Below are 22,957 nucleotides of genomic sequence, written 5' to 3'. Positions count from 1 at the left end.
TTCTTTGAACAAATCATGTTTCTAGACCTCATGCATACCTTGAAAGTAAGTGGGAGCAGGGGGGGGTCTTGGCCCCATGTCACTCAAGCATGGCTTGTTTATAGGACTTTGAAGTCAGCTTTGTTGTCCCAATTGAGTGATTGTTTCTTAGTGCCGATGGATTTGCATGGGAGCTGTCCCCACTGCCATGGGAAAGCGGGGACCATCGACAGCTTCCCATGCCCCACGGAGTTTGGGGAAGAGGACTGTCCTCCTGCAAGTATAGACTTGGAATCTGATTTAAGAGCATTGCCTGTTGCCTCCCAACTGGATTTGCTACCTCAAACTGGATTTAAATGTGAGATCAAGGGGACTGGGAGTTTGCAAGATCCTCAGGACTGGGGGTAAAGCTACTGCCAAGTGAAATGCATCCCTAAGTATGGTGATATCATAGCAGCCTCGGATAGCTTCAAGGACAAAACCAAAATTTCAACCTCCACGTAGAAGTCAGGGCATCAAAATACATTTACTGAGGAAAGGCCCATTCTGAGTACATTTGATTCCTAAGTGGGTCATCAATGAGATGGAAACAGCTGAGAAAAGCAGGTGTCCATTGGTGAGGCTGCAGAGTTCCAAGTTACAGGAAGAAGGGTAGGAGGAGTTGGTTCTTACATGCTGCTTTCCTCTACCTGAAGGAGTCTCAAAGTGGCTTACAATTGCCTTCCCTTTCCTCTCCTCACAACAGACACCCTGTGAGGTGGGTCAGGCTGAGAGGGCCCTGATATCACCAAGTTCACCCAGCTGGCTGCATGTGGGGGAGCGGGGAATCAAACCCCGTTCACCAGATTAGAAGTCAGTGCTCCTAACCACTACACCAAGCTGGTGTTTACCCCTGTCCATATGAGTGGCTGTGATAATGAATCGACCCCCCTTTCTCTGCTTGTTGAAACCCACTCGTGACATGACGGTTGTCAGCGCTTATATGGCCCTGGGGAATGTAGATCACAGGACTGGCTGTCCCCTCACTGCACCCTCTGAGCGACAGGGTAAGAATAGGCTCACATTTGGGTTTTTTTTTTGGGGGGGGGGTAGAAGCTAGTTTAAAGCCCATGCTAGAGAGCAAGGTGTCATTCCCCCACCCTTAGTGTGCAGGGATGCAGCCCCTTTACGATCCAAGCCATCTGGGAGTTGGTTGCTCTCACTGCTGGTCCCTCTAGTGCGCTTTTCAGAAATCAGAGGCTGCTTTAGCCTGTGTCTTAAAGAGTGGCTGAACCAAAGTAGCATCAGCAGATAAACAATTCGGCATCTCAATAGGGGGAGGAGATGTCCTGGACCTAGTTCAGATGAGTGGGTTAAGACCTATGTGCCTAGTAAGCCCAGTCTGGCAAGAAGGATGTGTTATTTGGCAGAAAGGCACCAGGGCTGCTTGAAATATCCGTTTGTGTTTGCAAAAAGGAGCCATTAGAGGAACGGGGGGGCTGGGCCGTCTAGCAACTACTGCCATTAGAACAAGGATGTGGCTCAGAAAGTCCAACTGACCAGAGGACAGATCTGTTAAAATGCCTCCATTTCCCAGCTGGGCCCATGGGCCCATTTAGCCTGGACTACTCTTGTTCGACTGACAGTGGGTCAACAAAGTATTTGGGCCATGGGGCACCATTCCCAGCCCTGCAGCTTTTCATGCCTGGAACCTTGAATGGCAGGCATTGTGCCACTGAGCTGTTCCCATCTAGTCGATCCAGTTCTTCATTCTCCCGCCTAGAGGTTAGCAATCAGAGCTGGAGCAGGCGCCTTTGACTCCTCTCCCTGATGGTTTGACAGTGGCTGTGCAGGTGTTCCTGACATCCCTCTGCCTTGTGGCAGGACGACTTTGGTTCAGTTTAGCTTCTTACTGGCTACGGTGACGGCTTGGATAGCTGGCTCTATGCCTCCAGCTTTCATGGCTCAGCACTGAAGGTAAGCCAGGTTGACCTTGGTCAGTATTTGAATGGGAGACCAAAGCAGCAGTGGGCAATAGATAACCAGCCCTGGATAGCTCTTGCCTTGAAAACCCTCCCCCCTTCAACAAAAGAGAATACCTCCCCCCCATTTTGCTTCCGTTTGCTCTGGACACCAAGGTTGAACTGTGCCTATAGATTCTCACACACACCAGGAATGACAGTGCTCCTTTGGCTTTTTACTGACTGTCACGTCAGGTTATGCTAAAATTAATCTCAAGTATTGCTAATGCAGCTACACGTTTTTTTTATTCCTCCTCTCAGCCTTTTAAGAGGTCTGCATGTCCTGTCTGGCGCTAGGCAGACATTTGATCAACTGCTGATTTCTGTATTTTCAATGAGATGCTTCTATTTTTCGCCCGCTTCCTCCCAGAAGGTCAGGAGTATAACCTGACACCAAGACCCTTTGAGATCTATTCAGCTTTTCATGCAAAGGAGACTCTCCTTGCAGGAAGGTGGCTGAGTCCTTTCTTCCCTCCTCCCCCTTAACAAAAATCCAGCCTGGAGGAGAACTGCAAGTGCTGGCCCACAGTCTGGTGTCCCTGTGCTTGGTGCTCGTGCAAAGCATGACACCGCTCTTCTTTTTGCATTTTGCTTTGGGCCCATGCGACTCCCTCCAGCCTCTTTCCAAGGAGAAACAAGCCCAGTATTATGCAATCCCCAGATTCTCAGCACTGACCTGTTAAGGGGAAGGGCTATGGCTTTGTGGGAGAGCCTCTGTTTTGCATGCAGAAGATCCCCTTTTAAAAAGGGACCTGGCAGTAGTTGATGGGAAAGACCTCTGGCAGCAACCCAGGAGAGCTGCTACCAGTCCTGAGAAGTCAATACTGACCTCCTCCCTTGACCATGCTCTGATTCAGCACAAGGCAGCTTTGGTAAAAATTCACATGGCTACACTGACCAGGGTTGGCTCCCTTTGGAAAAGAGAGCCCTGGACACCTAGAAGTGCTTCTGTAGGACAGCACACGAGGAGGAACGAGGCCCTTCTACGGAGCAGCAGATGCCCAGGGGCTGTCTGCCTTCCCAAGTAGCTTCAGCCAGCTCCCAGTAGTCTGGCTTGGCCTTCTACTCTTAGTTTTCCCTACCCATGCACCGGTTTATTTTTGTAAGCTCTGCACCCACCCCCTCCCCACGCATTCCGCTTTAGCCTGAGCCTGGAGGCAAGACCTGTTCACGCTAATGAGATTCCAATCCAGCGCCAAGAGTGAGCATCTTCCCCCCCTCCCTCACACAGTGTGTGGGGGGCAGTGTCCTTAGATGACCCTACCCCTGGAAGAGCTCCTCTGTTTGCCATGGGGAACGGGATTTCGGTTGCTTTCTGTTGATCTGTGGAGGGGGGAAGAAGAGATCGAGAAAGAGAAGCACTCATCTTGGGGTCTGACATCAGCATTACCGGACTGTAGGGATGTGGGTATTTTTCAAGCAAGCACAGGAGTTGCTGCTTAGAAGAGGCCCCCTCCCCTTGCAGGTAGCTCTGTAATCCCACTACCTCAGCCCCGACCCCAAAATGGAAAATTCAACCAATTGGCTGGTACAAAAATGTAATCTTGGTTATACTTCCAATTTATTTTGTAGATATTGCCTTCATATCTACAAACATAAACCAAAACAAGTTCCTGATAAACACACACAAAAATTATTTTTCAATAGCCTGTTTTCAGAGTTGTTTTCTTCCTCAGTGGTTTTTATTGTATAAACAGTCCCTCAGGCTCAATGTTTCATGGAGGTTTCTTTACTGCTCTATGGCTGTGAAAACCCCCCAATAGTAGCCAGGCTGGCAGGGAGCTTTCAGGTGAGGGAGAGGGGTTCAGTGGGAGAACATTTGCTTTGCATGCAGGAGGTTCTAAGCTCATGGGCTGCAGAACAGGCCTGAATTGGCCACTCTCTGCTCTAACAAAATGGGCATAGAGGAACAAGAGGCTCTAAATTGTATTCAGGACCTCGGCGTTCCAGCCGTGTTTGAGAACCCTTGTGCATTTCCATAATATCCCCACCCCCAGAATGGGCTTTCAACTCCATCCGGTTTTCTGGGTCACCCTTTGTTCACCGGTTACCATAAAGAGGGAGAGTGTCTGCTTGGACGCAAAAGGCCTTAGCAACAAGTCTGGCCATCTCCAGATGCTTCTTTGTCTGAGAGCTTGCAGCCATTACTACATTACTTACCCCTGGCAGTGAATCCGACAATTTAATTACTCGCTGAGCAACGAAATGTTTCCTTTTACCCGGCGCGAATCGATTGCCCTTCTGCTTCCTTGGCTACCCTCCAAAGAAGGACAAAGTGGTCTTGGTGGTCATGTTTGTTTTTAGCGGCTTTATGGTTTTATGGTTTTAGTTGTCAGTCTCCTCAAGCAGGTCTCCGGGGGAGTGGCACAGATAGATTTCTGAAATGTCTCTTAGCAAGTAGTTACGTTGCGGGATTCATTGCTGGTGGATGTTGTGACAACCCTATGCACAGATTGCTTGAAAAGGGGACTCAGTTCATGGGACACGGACACCCCACAATAGAGGGGCTCCAGTTAAAATGGAGCACCCAAGCCTTTTGGGGATTGTACTAGAAACCAAAATGCTCTGGGGAATGTTTAGGATGCCAAACACCTGCTGTGTTGTGGCTGCAGTGCGGCTTGGAATATGTAGCTCCTAGAAATTACTGAGAAGTTGCCCCTCGTTGACTTCTCCTGGCCCCGGGACAGAGTTTGACCCTGTGGTTTGCCATGAGTGATGCTGGCGAAAACCTCATACTGAATCCCGCAGAGTGCTGGCAGTGCTCAGGCATTTGGCTGCTTCAAGCAGAGAAGCTGCTGCAAGTGATGGGAAGATGACTTTATTTATGAAAGCCTTTTATACTCCATTTTTCTTTGTGGTTCAAGGTGGTGAGAGGGAGAGGGAACAGTGAAGAAGAAGAAGCCCCCTTCATGTTGCGGATTCTCCTCTGGTGATTTCTGGCAAGTGAAAGAAGAGTTGGTTCTTATATGCTGCTTTTCTGTACCCGAAGGAGTCTCAAAGCGGCTTACAGTCACCTTCCCTTTCCTCTCCCCACAACAGACACCCAGTGAGGGAGGTGAGGCTGAGAGAGCGCTGATATCACTGCTCGGTCAGAATAGTTTTATCAGCACCATGGCGAGCCCAAGGTCTCCCAGCTGGCTGCACATGGGGGAGCGCAGAATCGAACCCGGAATGCCAGATTAGAAGTCCGTACTACACCAAACTGGGCTTTTCTTTCCCCTCACTCTGCTCCCCCCATCAGCCACCATCCTCAGCACCTCTGCTGATCTCTCCACCTTTAACATGAAGGGGAAGTGGAAGGGGCTGTTTTCAGAGGGACAACCATTCAGGGTGACCTCATCGGAGGCTTGTGCTTTTAAGTCCTTCAAGGTGACCCAGTACTCCCCCTCAGAACCTCAGCTCCACCTACCTCGCAGGTGTCTGTTGTGGGAGAAGGGAGAGGAAAGTCAGGCGATCCTCATCCAGTCCTTCAGGTAGTAAAAAATGGGGTAGAAAACAACAGCTCTTCTTCCTCCCTTTCCTTCCCTGTTCAGGAAGCCCCCCCCCTTCTTAAATGACCTGAAAGGAGGCTGTCCTGAGAAGGGACAGGGAGCCAATTTATCTCCAGACTAAAGCATGCCCTGGAGCTTGTGTGTCCCTTTTTTGACATACTCTGCCCATTCTCTCTCTTGCACCCTGCTCCAGATCAGCCTTTTCCTGTTCCCCTTGGCTGGGTCCCACTGGATGACAGTGGTTGGAGGAAAAGGAGTGAAGAAGATTCCATTTCAGTGTCCAGAATCCAACTTGGAATAAAGCAGTAATTCTTGCTGCTATTGTAGAATGGAAGAAAAAGACTTCAGCTTGTCGAAGAGTATTGTCTGGGAGTACGCTTAACAGTATAAAATCAGGGTTCATAATAAATTGAATATTCAACATTGCTTCAAATATAGTGTGGATTTTTATCCAAAATTTCCTTGCTTTTTTACATCACCACCACATATGACAGAAGGATCCGATTTTTTATTTACATTTCCAACACTTATCATATTCATTAGACATTTTACTAATGACCTTGGGTGTTATATACCATCTGTAGAACATTTTATACCAATTTTCTCTTAATGACTGACATTTTGTGAGTTTGACTGTTTTACCCCACATCTATTCCAACTCCTCAAATGTAATACGATGTTCTAAGTTCTGCATTCATTAAACCGTACAGTTTTTAACCTGTTCATTTTCTGTTTCATATTTTAATAAAAGTTTATAAATTTGACCCTGTAGGTGTGGTTTGCCTTGAAACAAGATATTTACAAAGTCTGATAACGAAGATCTCATATTAGCTTGTTTTGGAAATTTTGCTTTTTATCTTGATAAAAGTTGATTATACTCCAGCCATTCCTTCCTTGATCAAAGCATCAAGGTTTTTCAGTTCCCCAGTAGGAGTCAAAAAGTCTTTGTATTTAAAACAACCTAATATTTTTGGTTGTAATTTTTCAAAATAAGCCTCTATTGGAGATTTCAACAAAGATGAATTGGATGATATTCTCAAACTATATTTTCCCCAAAGGTTTATTAAATTGAGGTTCGTTTTTTTCTTGGCTTTTTGTGCAGGCCAAAGAAGACTATGAAATCCTTCTTCCAAGCTGGATATTAAATCTCTGGAGGACAGGTCCATGATCCAAACAGACAGGGCTGTTAGGACTGTGGCGTAAAGATAGAGTTTTAGATTTAGATTTAGATTAGACACCTTGACCACCTCTTATCTTGTAAAATTTTGAAGGCAATTTCTGGCCTTCTATTGTTCCAAATAAATTTATTAACATCACTTTGCCATTTATATAAAACCCTGTCTTTAATTCCCAATGGCATCACTTGGAATAAAAAATGATCTTTATTATATTATTATATATTTCTATACCAAACTCCCCTGAAGCTCAGAGCATCCTCTTGAACTGCTGCCCTCCCTCATTAGCACTCAGCTGAGGAATGGACACTCTTAAGCCTAACAAAATAACACTTCATAGTTTCATGGAGGTGTTTACTAAGGCAAAAGAAATAAAAATTTTACCTTTCCCAGCAATTCTCTTTTTTCATAGCCAAACAACATTAAAGAAAATTCATTGTTGATTTCATAAATGATACCATCTTCCTGAACTGTTCATTTTAACAGTGGCTATACATGCTGATTGAGAGAGTTTCATTTTAGACCATCTTTGAAGAACCTGTAGAATTCTTTTCATAATATAATGTCATTATGTTCATACAGTTTTGCCAGAATTCTAGCTTCATGAACTGGATAAATGTGTTGGACTGAGGTCAGAAATCTTTTACCACACCCCCTGGTTTGTAAGGTAGCTTGTAAAAAATTCAATGAGACATTATCAAAAGATTTTTCCGCATCTGAAAATACAAAAGCCACACATTGTTGCTTTCTGTTTACATAGTCCATTGCATTCAACACAAAGCATATATATTATATATTATTTTTCATTCATCTTTTTGGCATAACACCTGTTTGATCTGTATGAACAACCTTTGCCATACATTTCTTAGGTCTTTTAGATAAAATTTTAAAAAGGATTTTATAGCCCACGTTCATCAGTAAGATTGGTCTGTATTGTTTGCTAGAAATTCTGTCATGAGAGATCCTTCCATCAGGATGTTTTACCATCTGCTTCCCCCTCTGTGTTTTTCTTTCTGTGGATTTATATTTTTGAGAACAAACAATGTTGTTTGTCCTTGGGCTGGTCCTAATAAAAAGAATGACGTGAATGGTGTTTGGGGCTGTAAGCCTTTTACATGCAGTCAAAGATGGCTTGCAACTCCCAGACTAGCCACAGATTCAACTGTGGCATGGCTCCCTATCCTCCTTTTTCCAGAGTCACAAGAGCAGGAGACTAAGAGCCATTCCGCACAGAAAAAAAAAGCCTTACGCCAGCGCAATGGTGTAACACTAAAAAAATCCCCGCGTCATGGGGCTCATGGGAATTGTAGTCCATGAACATCTGGAGGACTACAGGTTGACTACCCCTGCTCTATGGTTTTGGGAGTGAATCCTCAGGAGGGGAGGATTTGGGGGGGGGGTGAGGACCTCAGTAAGGTATAATGCCATAGTGTTCACCATCCAAAACAACCATTTTCTCAAATGGACCTGATCTCTATGGTCTGGAGATCAGTTGTCATTCTGGTTGATATCCAGGTCCCACCTTGGACGTAAGTAAAGGGCAAGCCCTCAAGTGGATCCATTCCGTTTAAAGAGGAAGGTGGAGGAATGTATGCGTCACTGTATGCAGGGTCTTCACTCTGTCCACAAAGCCTTGTTTCTTTTAAATTGTAAAAAGCCAGGAGTTAGGAGTGCGGGGTTAGGAGTGTGGACTTCTAATCTGGCGAGCTGTGTTTGATTCTGCGCTCCCCCACATGCAGCCAGCTGGGTGACCTTGGGCTCACCACGGCACTGATAAAACTGTTCTGACCGGGCAGTGATATCAGGGCTCTCTCAGCCTCACTCACCCCACAGGGTGTCGGTTGTGGAGAGAGGAAAGGGAAGGCGACTATAAGCCACTTTGAAAGTCCTTCTGGTAGAGAAAAGTGGTATATAAGAACCAATGCTTATTATTATTCCATTGAAACAAGGACAATCGACTGATGTGGGTGAATCTGCATCAGCTTCAAGCACTAAGCAGTTCAGAGACTTTACTGTAAATGCATCTATGCTGTTCTCCAAGCATCTAAAAAAAATCAAAATTCCTTTTCCCAATTCCCCTCTTTGAGGACAATGTACTGACTGCACACAGAAGAGGAAGAGGAAGAAGAAAAGGAAGAAGTTGGTTCTTACATGCCGCTTCTCTCTAACTGAAGGAGTCTCAAAGTGGCTTACAGTCGCCTTCCCTTTCCTCTCCCCACAACAGACACCCTGTGAGGTGGGTGAGGCTGAGAGAGCCCTGATATCACTGCTCGGTCAGAACAGCTCACTGTATATTAATGTCGTCCTAAACCACTGGCCTAACCACTGGCCTGTACAGCATGCTGCAGAGAACCAAAAGTGTGCAGAAAAGTGTTTAAACACTGGCTTCGCAACCTCACTTTGCAAATGGGGCTCAAGTAGATTTATGCAAAAAGTTTATATTTGTTTGTTTGTTTTAAAATGTTAACAACTGGATGCCAAACAGGGTTCTGTTTAAAATGGAACAAACCCCCCAAAAAACCCAGTAGCAGCAACTGGTGGCAGGAACGCTTTACACATGCTGCTTGAACGGCCCCCAGAGTCTGGAGCAGGGCTGGCAAAGTTTTGAGCCAGGTTCAGCCCCGCTGTGGATGTCTCGGCTCAGCTCTCCAGGGAATCTGAGCTCTGACTGTCCTCTGCCTCTGGAGGAGTTGGGACTCCTGGCTGGCGGTCCCAGATGATCCCTCCTGTGAGGCCGGTGAGGGCGGGAGCCTTGAGCCAGCAGGGAGATCTGAGCCCAGCCCTCCTGGGCCTTGGCTGGCTCTGCCCCGCGCAGGCCAGCGGCCGGTGGGGACCAAAGGAAACCTCCCCATCCCGAGGGAGCAGAAGTCCTCGCGGGCCCTCCGGACGGTGCAACTTGTGGGCGGCGGCAGGGCGGCTAGGGGGGGACGGCCGTGCCTGCAACTTCTCCCGGCCGCAGGGCAGGGCAGGGCAGGGCAGGGGAGGAGCTGCCGAGGCGGCTCCGGGGCGCTGGGCAGCAACGGCTGCCTCCTGGCTGGCAGGCCGGCCGGTCCCCCGCTGGCGCGCCCCAGTGGCCCACGTGTGGTGTGTGTGCGCCGCCCGCCCGGGCTGCATTGCGGCTCCAGCTGCTCCCGCCCGGAGCAACCGAGGGAAGCGATGCGGAGGCCAAGCAGGTGAGATGCGCGGGGGAAGGGGGGGGGGTGCCCCCTTCCCAGCGGAGAGCCCCCTTCCCCGGGGGGGGGGGCACTGTGGCGCTTCCCTAAGAAATGGGGGGGGGGTCCCCCTGTCCGGTGGGGCTGGCTGGCTGGAGCGGACGGAGGCTGCGGGAGAGGGGGGGGGGATCTACCCGCCTCCTCCCGGCTGTTGTATGCCCCTGCTCTTCCAGGAGATCTGCGCCCCCCCCCCCTCCCGGCGACCGTCGCCCTCTCTTGTTGTCGCGTGTCCACGCCAGGGATTCCCCGAGTTGGAAACCACAAGTCCCCGATGGAAGCCAAAGCAAGGGAGTGGAGGGGGGGGGGGGGAGAGAAGAGGAAAGACCGCACTCCTGGTTTTCCTTTGCCTGATACACACCCACGGCTGGGGTTGCCAGCTCCAACTTGGGAAATTCCTGGAGATTTGGTGGGTGGAGCGTGGGGAGGGCTCTGATCCCAGTGGCGTAAAGCAACCTTGTTTCCCTGGGAACCGATTGCTCTCATCTGGAGAGGAGTTGTCATTCCGGGAGATCCCCAGGCCCCACCTGGAGGTTGGTATCTCTATCCACCACCACCACCTCAGTCCGTTTTACAGGGCTGTCCCTGTGGTCCCTGGTCCACCTCCAAGCAGCTCACTGAAAAGACAGCTGGCTCCATCACTGGTTTCTCTCCTGACCTTGGGTCTTGTTTGACACCAGCCTCTCCCGTGCATCTATTCGAAACCTAAGGGAGGTGCACATCCAGGCGTCTGCAGAAACCAGCTCCGATTCACACAGAGTCCCCTGCTGAAGTGAATTGTGTGTCATTAAGTTAAAGAACCAAACAGGATGCTGGGAAGAATAAAGCCCAAGTATGGAAGGCTGTTAGAGTGCTCTCTCTCTAAGAGCAACAACTGGGTGCAGCTGAGTCACAACAGACTCCGGGCAACCCCAGGACTACGGGGGTTTCAACCCCAGATGAGCAGAGGTTTTCCGTTGCCTTTGTTTGCTTAGCAAGCCCCGTCTTCTTTGATGGCCTCCCATCCAAGTACTGTGTAAAGGCCTGAGCCTGCTTTGTTGAGCCCCCAAGTTCTTTTGAGATCACGCTAGGTGGGGCTGTTAGGTTGCTCCTGGGGGCTCTCCTCCACATCCCTAACTGGGGATTTGCATATTCAGACATTGTCATCACTCACAAAGTTGATGACTCCATTGAACGGTGACCCCAAGAAGACGATCCTTTACATCCTTTATGTTTTACATTTGCTGACTCTCAAAAGCAACTTCGAAAATACTTCTCTTTGCAGAAGCTATGTTGTCTTTTTTTTTTGTATCATGGGCTGGGAAAGGATAACATTAAAGATAGATGGTGATTTCTATTTAAGGTGTTGATCACCAGGTAAGGAAACTCATATTGCAACAGTTGGCTGTTGCTTTAAATGAAATTCAGTTGGATGAAATAAAGACAAGGATAATGGGGGGGGGGCATCTATGATGGTTGTAAATTGGAGGAATTAAATTTGAACAGGGATGTTTTCCCACACAGTTGCCTTGTGGGTTGGATGCAGACTAAATTGGCACCAATTCCTCCTTCCTACTGCAGGCTTCCCGCATGGCCCAACTTCCCTGGTGTCATGACTTCCTCAGCTGGACCCTGTTTCCCACGAGCAGCATTTTGTGGAGCTCACTGAGCTACAGTGGGATTGGGGAGGCAGGATGTTTCTTTTCTGCCATGGGAAACTTAATCTGGAAGAAACCCAGTCCCGAGGGAGATCTATAAACTTATAATGGTGTGGAGAGAAGGCATAGAGAAATTCCTCTCCAATGAAAATTGATGGACAATAGATTTAAGACAGAGGAAAGAAAACTCTGTGCACAATAAAGATATGGAATTAGCTGTGCCTAGTTTAGATGGCTCCGGGAAGGAATTAGACAAATTCTCAGAGGCTGGATCTCTCCAGAGGAGGATGCTGGCCTAGCTGGGCTTTGGCCTGACCCAGGGTGGTAATCAGGGTAATCAGGGTGGAACAGGAATGGCTGGAAGTACAAGCAGTGGCCATTTGGTCATTCCTCTCATGCTATCTGTCTCTCTGTAGGTCCGTGGACCCCTGGCACTGCCTGCGGCTTCCTCGGCGATGGGGAAGGGGGTGTGTCTGGCTGAGCTTCGTTTTGCTGTGCCTGGCCATGGTATACTTGATCTGCCTGCAGTTGGGGCTGGTGCTGCATTTGGGGCATCGCGGTGGGCGGGGCCTCTCCATTTCCTTGGCAGCTGTCTTCCGGGGCATCCAACCCCCTCACCTGGGCAACAGGACTCTGCAGCCCCTCCCTGCTGGACCTGGCAGCCGGACCTCTGACTCTGTGCCACGGCCTTCATCCTGGGGGTCCTTCCTCTCCAGGGGCAGGAGCTTCTGGCAACGTCTCGTGGAGGTGCTCATTGGGTCCCGGCGCCACCGGAAGGCTTTCCAGTCCAGCCTCCCTGCCCAGCCCCTGCCCTGGCCCGTCTGGCAAAAGGAGCTCTCCTCTCGGGTGCTGGGCCCTCGTCTCCAGCAGGTCTTCCGAAACTACCAGGCCATGAACAAGTACCACGTGCCCCCAGAAGCCGGGGCGCGCCAAGGAGTCCCACGCTTGACTGGGATGGAGCTCTTGTGCCACCTCAAAGCCCGTGTGGATGTGACGACCCTGGTGGGGGACGAGGGTCCCTTTGCGGCCCCTGAGTGGGCTGGAGTGCTGCCCCAAAGGAGCCTGGCTGAGGACTTGGGGCCTCTGGAGAGGTGTGCGGTTGTGAGTTCCGCTGGCTCTATGTTGGGATCTGGCCTGGGCAAGGAGATTGGTGAGTGTGTGAGCAGCCATGGAGGGGGACTCACGATCGATCCCCAAGGAACCGGAATAGCGCATTCCCGCCAAGACGCCTTCTCTTGCTTGGCTGGGGACCAGGTTGAGGGAGGCCCCTGTTACTAGTTATGCCACTGAAGAAAAAGAGACTTTGAAAACGTGGTGATAACCGGTTTGTGATTTGGCGTTTCAACAAACACTTAGGATTTGAGTGCACTTTCTGCAATGAATTCTGATTAAAGGATACTTCATTTTGTGAACCTATGCGTAGCCTTTCTGCCAACCTCTAGGTGGCAGCTGGAGATCTCTTGAGATTACAACTGATCTCCAGGCAACAGTGATCAGTTCCCCTGGAGAAAACAACTGCTTAGAAGGAAGACTCTGTGGCATCATACCCTCCCCTCACCGAACACACCTTTCTCTGGTTCCACTGCAAAAATCTCCAGGTATTTCCCAACCACTTTGGTTAGTCTCTTGCCTTGCCTACTCTCTAGCTGACCATAAGTCAGCTGCAACTGAACAGCACTTCACATACACAGACCCCAAATAAAATGTAACATTGAAGAGGTCAGTGGGTTACAATGCCAGAGTCAACCTTCCAAAACAGCCATTTCCTCCAGGGAAACTGTATGTAGTCAATGGTTGTAATACTGAGATCTCTCCAGGCCCTACCTGGAGGCTGACGGCCCCAGGAACAGCCTTCTATCCCAGCCTCGGCCTCTGCATGAGCTATACTTGTGTTTCCGGGATGAGTGGCCTGGGGGGACATTGTCTTTTTGCAACCGTGCAAACGTCCCTTCATCTGTCACGTAACTCATCTGCCCCTCAAGCTCAATATCTATTATTTGAGCAGTGCTGTCTTTTCCTCTTTCCAAATGCTTTACTCCCATCATGTTTATATTTGGGCTTTCTTTACTGAGGCCATTCACCCCAAAGCATGTTTGATTGCTTGCGGGAGGAGCCCCAGCTATGTCCTGGGCGGGGTACTGTTTGTCCTCCAGGGCTTTAGGAGTAAGTTAAGTTGCCAGGTGGGGGTGAACAGAGAGTGAACTCCCTCCAGAGTGCTTGTTCATTCATTTAAAGCATCCTGGCCACTCTGTTGGTAGAAGGACAGGGAATGAAATACCAACCCAGAAGAATTAAAACCTGCTACAATAAAATAACATCAGGAAAAACAGCCAGCAGGTAAACCCTGACATGTATAGGATGCCACAAAATAGTTTTAAAGCAATGAGAAGGCTAAGAGAAGTAGCTGCTAAAAGCCAACAATGGATACCAAATGAACTTTCCAGGGCAAAACATTACATAGTGTTGGTGCTACCACTGAAGAAAGCCCCCTCATGTGTATTTCCACCCATCACAAGGTCTCAGCATCTGGGCAGGTTTATATTAGAGAAGGTGATCTCATAGTATTTAAGGGTATCTTGGCCCCAAACCTTTAAAAGCCTTTAAAGGGAGCAAAAACACAACCTAAAACCCCCCGGCATGTGGGTTGAGTCTGGAAACAAACTGGCAGCCAGCCAGTATAAAGGGATCAAAATAAGCATAATGAGATCCCGGCAGCAAACCCCAGATTGCGACTGAGCAGCTGCATCTTAGAATAATTGAGGTTTCCGAGAACTTTTCAAAGGTAGCCCCATGTTGAGTGAATTAACAATAGTCGAGTCTAGTAATGGCTATAATTTTGTTAGGATTTTAATAGGAAGCTGGTGGTTCCTTGGCAGAGACATAACTTGTTAACTAGTTCTAACTCCTGGGAAGCTTGAGACTATCAGGAGAAGGAAGAACATCCTGCAAGATCCACTCAGGGTTTGCAACTAGGGTTGCCACTTCCAGGTGGCGAAATGCCTGGAGTTTCTGGGCGTGGAGTCTCAAGAGGGGCAGGGCTTGAGGGGGTGGGTGGGCTTCGACGGGTGATAATTTGTACCAACCAGCCGATCAGTGACAAACTTACATCATGCCCTTTCCTGTCCCAAACCAAGATTTTATGTTCTACATAATGTAAATGAGGTTTTAAAGAGTATTCTATATTGTATGAATTTTGAAATGATGTGATCTGCCCTGAGTAACTTGAGACATGGCAGAATACAAATTGGATGGGAGGGAGGGAGGGAGGGAGGGAGGGAGAGAGAGAGAGAGAGAGAGAGAGAGAGAGAGAGAGAGAGAGAGAGAGAGAGAGAGAGAGAGAGAGAAAGAAAGAAAGAAAGAAAGAAAGAAAGAAAGAAAGAAAGAAAGAAAGAAAGAAAGAAAGAAAGAAAGAAAGAAAGAATAGGGCATTGGTTAGAGAACCGCACTCAAAGAGTTGTTGTCAATGGTGTTTCATCAGACTGGAGAGAGGTGAGTAGCGGGGTACCTCAGGGCTCGGTGCTCGGCCTGGTACTTTTTAACGTATTTATTAATGATCTAGATGAGGGGGTGGAGGGACTACTCATCAAGTTTGCAGATGACACCAAATTGGGAGGACTGGCAAATACTCCGGAAGATAGAGACAGAGTTCAACGAGATCTGAACACAATGGAAAAATGGGCAAATGAGAACAAGATGCAATTTAATAAAGATAAGTGTAAAGTTCTGCATCTGGGTCAGAAAAATGAAAAGCATGCCTACTGGATGGGGGATACGCTTCTAGGTAACACTGATTGTGATCAAGACCTTGGGATACTTGTGGATTGTAAACTAAACATGAGCAGGCAGTGTGATGCAGCGGTAAAAAAGGCGAATGCCATTTTGGGCTTTATCAACAGGGGCATCACATCAAAATCAGAAGATGTCATAGTCCCATTGTATACGGCACTGGTCAGACCACACCTGGAGTACTGTGTGCAGTTCTGGAGGCCTCACTTCAAGAAGGACGTAGATAAAATTGAAAGGGTACAGAGGAGAGCGACAAAGATGATCTGGGGCCAAGGGACCAAGCCCTATGAAGATAGGTTGAGGGACTTGGGAATGTTCAGCCTGGAGAAAAGGAGGTTGAGAGGGGACATGATAGCCCTCTTTAAGTATTTGAAAGGTTGTCATTTGGAGGAGGGCAGGATGCTGTTCCCATTGGCTGCAGAGGAAAGGACGTGCAGTAATGGGTCTAAACTTCAAGTACAACGATATAGGCTAGATATCAGGAAAAATTTTTCACAGTCAGAGTAGTTCAGCAGTGGAATAGGCTGCCTAAGGAGGTGGTGAGCTCCCCCTCACTGGCAGTCTTCAAGCAAAGGCTGGATACACACTTTTCTTGGATGCTTTAGGATGCTTAGGGCTGATCCTGCGTTGAGCAGGGGGCTGGACTAGATGGCCTGTATGGTCCCTTCCAACTCTATGATTCTATGATTCTAAGAAAGAAAGAAAGATCCACTTTCCAAAACAATCACTTTCTGGCAATCAGGTATAATTAGGCATCCTGATTTCTGCTTATTGTCCTTTCTCAGTTTATGGCTGTGACCCAGCCCTGCATCAAACTATGTTTACAAACCTTTATTCCCTAAGGCAGGGGTAGTCAACCTGTGGTCCTCCAGATGTTCATGGACTACAATTCCCATAAGCCCCTGCCAGCAAACGTCTGTGAACATCTGGAGGGCTACAGGTTGACTACCCCTGCCCTAAGGTGTGAATGTTCCGGTGGATCAGGCGTTCTGCATATCCCCTGAGCCGCTCTTTTTTAAATGATCTGCACACCTGCTGTTGCACTGGCTCTTGGCATGGAGAATAAGCGATGGGCCTTAAGGCATACTAAGGAGAGTCGCCAACTTTCAGATGGGCCTGGCAGCCCCTCAGCATTAAAGCTGGGGCGACAGAGATCAGTTCCCCTGAAAAAAATAGCCAATTTGGAAAACGGACCCCGTGACATCCTACCCCACTGAAGTCCCCCAAACCCCACCTCCCTCAGGCTCCGTCCCCAAATCTCTAGGCATTTCCCACCCACAAACTGATGAATATTCAGTCCTGTCCAGCTGGATGGGTAGATGTGGGAGCAGAGTGTGTGGGAATAATTTCTGTGTAGCTGAGCTCTAAGGCTGTGGACAAAGAGCATGTGTGTGTGTTTTGAGGTACATAACCTTAATGTTTTGGGACTGAGGCAATGGCTGATTTGGGGGAGCGGCCTAGTCTCTCTCACTCTCACACCCAGATTTTTCTCCTCCCACCAGACTCCCATGATGCTGTTCTTCGCTTCAATGGAGCTCCGACCATGGGCTACGAGCGTGACGTGGGCACCAAAACCATCCTCCGCCTTGTGAACTCCCAGGTGTACCGTACGGAGTGGGGGCACCAGGCAGAAGGCTTACAGGGGGCCAGTCATAGGACGAAAAATCTCCTGAGTAGAGAGAGGAGAAACAGGGAACTGGGGAGTGTGGCAGGTCTTCCATTAGCATTGAAATATCCCGAGGCCACAGTTAGAAATGCTCTGGCAAAGTACTGTCTTAGCTTTGAGCTATCTCTGTGGTTTGCATGTTCATTTTCAAATATCCAACCCAGTGGAAAAGCCCCCCCCACTATATTTTTTTGTAGAAACAGTTGAACCACGTACCACATACTCAAACCACATACCTAAGAACCTCCCTGAGGGCCAGCAGGCACCTATGGGGTCCAGTCAGCCTCTGGGAGGGACCCTCCAATCTCTTCCGTCTCTCCTGCAGAGGAACTGAACTCTTGTGGATTCCAACTGATTCTGCAGAACTCAGAACCCATCAGACATGACTAGGAATGGACACGAACTAGAAAAATTGCCGACCCACAAACCAAACCATGTACTGAACTGGGAGGATCATTGCTTTAGGATGCTTAGGGCTGATCCTGCGTTGAGCAGGGGGTTGGACTAGATGGCCTGCATGGCCCCTTCCAACTCTATGATTCTATGATTGCAAGCCCACGCAGCTTGTGGTTTGTGGCCCCAGAAACCCTGTTGGAGGGGACCAGGGCACTGCTTCGTTTGCTTGCACCTTTGAGCCAGCCCAGCGTGTCCTTTTGTGTCAAGGAGCACTTTGAACAAAATTTTCCTAGATATGCGGTTTTGTGAGCCAGGGCTCACTTTGTGAGGTGCAAGCTGACAAAGTGAGTTTTGACGCACGTACCCTGGAAAATAATGTCGTTCCCTCCTGAAACCACTAACATCTAAACAGTTGGGTTTTGACTTGGAATCAAGCAAGTTCTGACTCACACTTCCCCCCCCACAGTTGATGGCCTCCTCTGAGCAGCATTTCCTGAATAGCCTCCTCTACACCCAGGGAGTCCTAGTTGCTTGGGACCCTGCTCCTTACCCAGGAGACCTGCAGGAGGTGAGCTTTGGTGTGTCTGTGTTGTTTGTAGCAGGAGATGAATACAGCTGCAGGAAGCTGCATTATACTGAGAGTCACACCATCTGAGCCAGCTTGGTGTATTGGTTAAACAGTGGCAGACTCTAATCTGGAGACACCAGTTTGATTCCCAGCTCTGCCACACGCAGCCAGCTGGCTGACCTTGGGCCAGTCACAGTTCGGTTAGAGCTGCTCTCTCAGAGCAGTTCTGTCAGAGCTCTCTCAGATCCACCTAACTCACAGGGTGACTGTTGTTGGAGAGGAAGGGAAGGTGATTGTAAGCCACTTTGAGACTCCTTGGGGAGTGAAAAATGGGGTGTAAAACCAACTCTTCTTCTTCACGGCCAGTATTGTCTACTCTGACAGGCAGCAGCCGTCCAAGGTCAGGCAGAGGTCTTTCACATCATCTGCTACCTGACCTTGTTAGTTGAAGATGCCTTGTGCAGGCAAGCAGATGCTCTGCCACTGAGTCATGCCCCCCATAGGACACAAACACATACGCATATCCAGTGAGTCAGTTCAGCTTCACCCTGGGGGATCAAGCTGTATTCATTGGACTTGAAAAGAGTATGAAAACCCAGCTTTAGTGAACTACATTTTTATAAACCCCTTAGCTTTGCACAGAGCCACCATCACCTTCCAATGAAAATGGAAAGGCAGCTCAGTGCAAACTAAAGCATTGTTGTCTGTCTGTCCGTTCCTACCCCGGTTTGAGCCTTGGGTCCACTTCATGAAGTTTGATATAACCCCAGGGAGCAGGGGATTTTCCCCAATTTCATGTGTCAGGCGCCCCATGTCACGTGGCACATTGCTCAGGAGGGTTCCCTTGGCCCACAGCAGAAATGTTATGGAGGGCACAGGGGACTGCCAGGGTGAAGAAGGAAAGGCCCATCCGTTCTTTATGAGACAGATTAGATTCAACCCATCATTACTTGCCAATCTCAGTGCCTCCCCCCCCCTTAGAAATTCACGTTTTGAGAACACAAGCTAATTTCCTTCCTCCTCTAGCGAGCAATCAGGGCTTCCTTATGAAAGTGATGGTTCAGGCCTCACAGTGACCCTCAGGGCTTGAGTGACAGGCACGAGCCATTCATACTTGTCCTCGAAAGACGGGAAATGTTTACCTTCATTGGATTCAAATGGCCGTTCGCTGTGGCTGAGCTTTCCCCTTGCCAGTCCTTCAGTTATTTGATTAGGCATGGATTAGGCGGTATATAAACTAAAAATTAAATAAATGCAGAAAGCATAATGCTTAGAAAGAACGCTGGCCCCGGGGCAGGGGGGAGTAGGGTTGCCACCTCCAGGTCGAAAATACCTGGCGGTTTTGGGAGTGGAACCTGAAGAGGGTGGGGCTTAGAGAGTGGAGGGACTTCAGTGGGTATAATGCTCCACCATCCAGCTTCCAGAGCAGCCATTCTCTCCCAGGGGAACTGATCTCTTGTCTACTGGAGATCAGCTGTAATACCTGGAGGCTGAAATCCCTGGGGGGGAGTGCCTGGGGTGACTCGGGTGTTCAGCTCTCCACCCCTCTGTGTCTTTCTCTTTCCCAGTGGTACGAGGCCCCCGATTACCCCCTCTTTGGCCCATTCCGCACCGTGCGCTCTCGCAGACCTTGGCAGCTCTTCCACCTCTTGCACCCGCGGCTGCAGTGGCAGCTCTGGGAACTGGTGCAGGAAGGAGCAAGCGAACAGGTGCAGAGGAATCCTCCATCCTCAGGGCTGCTGGGTAAGAAAGATGCTCCCACTCCCACTCCCAGCCCCAACCCCTGCATGGACTTTTTTGCACTGGCAGCTCCAAAGCTGGCCTGCCTGCATTCTGAAGGCAACATGCACCGTTTTACCTGCTTGGGGATTTTGCAGCCACATCCTGATTTCTAGTCACCCAGAGCTCTGTGGAAGCAGAAAGCATTAGTGTTACCTTGCCGGGTTGTGGGGTGGGAGGGCTGAAGTGTTAAAATCTCACGTGTTCTTTTGAAAGTGAGATATTGTGGCTGGAAACAATGTGAAGACCTCAGGCAGCCTGGAAACCTTCCCCCATCAGGCCCTGTCAACCCTGGCCCATGTAGCCATTAGGGTTGCAAATTTCCACTTGGGAAATTCATGAGATTGGACCGGGCAGGGTTTGGGGAGCAAAGAGACTTCAGAGGGCTGCCGTGCCATAAATCCACCCTCCCAAGCAGCCATTTTCTCCAGGGGGAATGAACTTTGTGGCCTGTTGTACTTCCAGGAGATCTCCAGGCCCCACCTGAAAATTGGCAACCCCTGTAGTTTTTGTTAAGAAAGGGCCCACTTATTGTTATCTTATCTAACCTTTCATTTGTGTTTCGCTCCAGAGAAAACAAGAGAAGTGTTAAAAATTACATTGCATGATTTTTTAAATGTATTTTAATAAAAATAGGATTCATTGATATATGTGGCCTATAAGATAGACTCCAGCAGGCACAAGAATGTGTGTGGAGTGGCTATCTTAGAATTCCACTCAGATCCTCATTGCCGATTGTGGGTACTGGCAATAGAAGCACTCTGCATATGGTCAGGGGAGCTCTTGCCTTTTTTTATGGTTCCAAATATTTCAGGACTAAGTCCAAACACTGACAGTTTAGGGAGCCAAACCCTGACTAAAATTAACCATCTAAATTCCACATCGCACTTCCCAAACCTGCATGCCCATTACAAGCCGGACTTTAGATTAACCATCTGGCTTCTCTGCTTCCCCCACCTTTCTGCCAGGGACGGTGCTAATGATGTCGCTCTGTGACATTGTCCACGTCTACGAGTTCCTGCCGTCGCGGCGCCAGACTCACCAGTGCCATTATTATCAGACCTTCTCGGACGACGCCTGCACGCTCGGTGCCTATCACCCGCTGCTCTTTGAGAAGGAACTGGTGCGGCGCATGAACCAGGGCTCCCAGGAAGATCTAGCACAGCGGGGTCGCGTGACGCTGCCAGGGTTCCGGGCCCTGAACTGTACGGAGGATGAGTAAAGCAGGGAGTGGGACAGCTACAGGCACGGGGATATCCTGGCGGCATGTCCACCAAGGAGGAGTCAAAGCGGCTGAGCCGCTGGCACCCTTCACTGAGGGAAGGAAGTCATGGCATGGTTGGGCTCGGGAGTGATCGTGGCTGAAAGGAGCAGGCCGTGGACATGACCCAGCGGCCAAGGGACACTAGAAGGAAGAGAGCTCAGGTGAGACCGTGGACAAGTGCATGGCGTCGACCTACCCCTGGATCTGCTTCTGGTGCTCTCTCCACTTCTACCAAATCCAGCTTCTCTGGACCGGCATTTGGATGCTGCTTGCCATCTTCATAGCGGGAGGAGGACTGAATCAAAGCTTTTTAAAATAAAATAATAAATCTGATGCAAAAAATCAGCCGTGATTGTACTCTATGAATTCCTTTCCCCCTGCCATGCGGGGAATCGAGTTGCTGCTGCCTCTCCATCAACAGGCTTAAGATGAGGGCTGGGGCATCATCTGGGTGTGGAATTGGGGTCACCGGGGGTGGGCAGGTCGTTGTGAGTTTCTTGCATTCTGCAGGGGGTTGGACTAGATTACCCCTGAGGTCCCTTCCAATTCCATGATTGTATGATAAGATTGGTACCTATGATAACAAAAGAGGGGTGAGGGAGTGTAATCAGTTCTTAGCTTATTTGTGTTGACAGCAAACCATGTAATTCGTTTTCATACAATAAGCAGAAGCCTCATGGCACTTTAAAGAGGGACAAAGTTTGGTTCTAGCAGAAGCTTTCATGGGCTGGAGCTTGCTTTTTCAAAAATGATGGGTGAATCCTAACCATGTCGCCTGGGCTCAAGTCCACAACACTTACATATGCAGCTAAGTGCTGTCACGCTGCAAGTGACTTCTGGACATTCCCGCAAGGGCTTTCAAAGCAAGTGAGATGTGGAGGTAGTTTGCCATTGCTTTCCTCAGTAGAGCTTCCTTGGTCTTCCTTCCTTCCTTCCCCCTTCCACTGAGATCTCATGAGATTTTCCCTCCCCTGCAACATTTAGCTGAAATAAAAACTTACTAGCTTGTAAGATGCTGTCACAAGGCTTCTGCTAGTTTTTGCTGTGGCAGATGGACATGAACGGCCCATCTGGGATTGTTTCTGTAGAATGTTTGGGTTAGTTCTGGGTGGTGTGAAGAAAGAGCCTGGGGACATGTGGCAGTATTGTCTCTTCCTCTTCCTTCAGTTGAATATGGATTAGAATCTCTTAACTTGTGAAAGTTTATGAAGCACCCTGTATACCGTGTGTGGCACTCCAGATGTCCACGGACTACAGTTCCCATGAGCCTCTGCCACAGTTTGGCCACCCCTAATGTATAGCCTCTTGTGGCACAGAGTGGTAAGGCATCAGACATGCAGTCTGAAGCTCTGCTCATGAGGCCGGGAGTTCAATCCCAGCAGCCGGCTCAAGGTTGACTCAGCCTTCCATCCTTCCGAGGTCGGTAAAATGAGTACCCAGCTTGCTGCTGGGGGGTAAACGGTAATGACTGGGGAAGGCACTGGCAAACCACCCCATATTGAGTCTTCCAAGAAAACGCTAGAGGGCGTCACCCCAAGGGTCAGACATGACCCGGTGCTTGCACAGGGGATACCTTTACCTTTTTAATGTATAGATACAGACAGTGCTGTATGCCTTGCATCCTATGCAGGACAAGCAGAGCTGTGCTGCAGAGACTCTAACTTTCCTCCCTTACCCTTCCTTGGCACCCTTGAAATTGTGCTCCATGGATCAATGGACCACCAGGAACATCATAATGTTTAAAGTGAGGGGGTTGCAATGAGATCATAAGAAGAGTCTGCTGAATCAGACCAGAGGTCCGTGTAGTCCAGCATCCTGTTTCACAGGAACCAACCAGCTGCCCCAGAAGGCCACCAAACAGGGCGGGATTCAAGGCCTCCCTCATGCTGCTTCATAGCAATGGACTGCAGAGGTTTACTGCCTCTGGATGTGGAGATTCCCTTTAGTCATCGGGGCTAGTAGCTATTGATGGATCTGTCTTCCATTAATCTGGCCAATGCCCATCTT

General features: G+C 49.0%; 1 protein-coding gene across 2 annotated transcripts; it reads left to right on the top strand.

Annotated features, from left to right (window-relative positions):
- Positions 1 to 9,407: 9,407 nt before the first annotated feature.
- Positions 9,408 to 21,292, top strand: LOC143833676 (beta-galactoside alpha-2,6-sialyltransferase 1-like). 2 transcript variants are annotated; one of them, XM_077329771.1, is made up of 6 exons: positions 9,408 to 9,818; positions 11,908 to 12,641; positions 16,780 to 16,877; positions 17,806 to 17,907; positions 19,476 to 19,650; positions 20,655 to 21,292. In XM_077329771.1, exons 1-6 carry the CDS (start codon positions 9,802 to 9,804, stop codon positions 20,906 to 20,908), a joined length of 1,380 nt encoding a protein of 459 aa, XP_077185886.1. In that variant the 5' UTR covers positions 9,408 to 9,801; the 3' UTR covers positions 20,909 to 21,292. The 2 variants fall into 2 exon arrangements, with proteins under 2 accessions (XP_077185886.1, XP_077185894.1); XM_077329779.1 differs by lacking the exons at positions 9,408 to 9,818; positions 11,908 to 12,641 and adding an exon at positions 12,648 to 13,089.
- The last annotated feature ends 1,665 nt before the right edge of the window (positions 21,293 to 22,957 follow it).

The sequence above is a fragment of the Paroedura picta genome, chromosome 1, assembly GCF_049243985.1.
Source record: "Paroedura picta isolate Pp20150507F chromosome 1, Ppicta_v3.0, whole genome shotgun sequence".
Taxonomy (NCBI): domain Eukaryota; kingdom Metazoa; phylum Chordata; class Lepidosauria; order Squamata; family Gekkonidae; genus Paroedura; species Paroedura picta.
The sequence above is the reverse complement of the archived record's forward strand: the minus strand, read 5'-3'. Positions and strand labels throughout refer to the sequence as shown.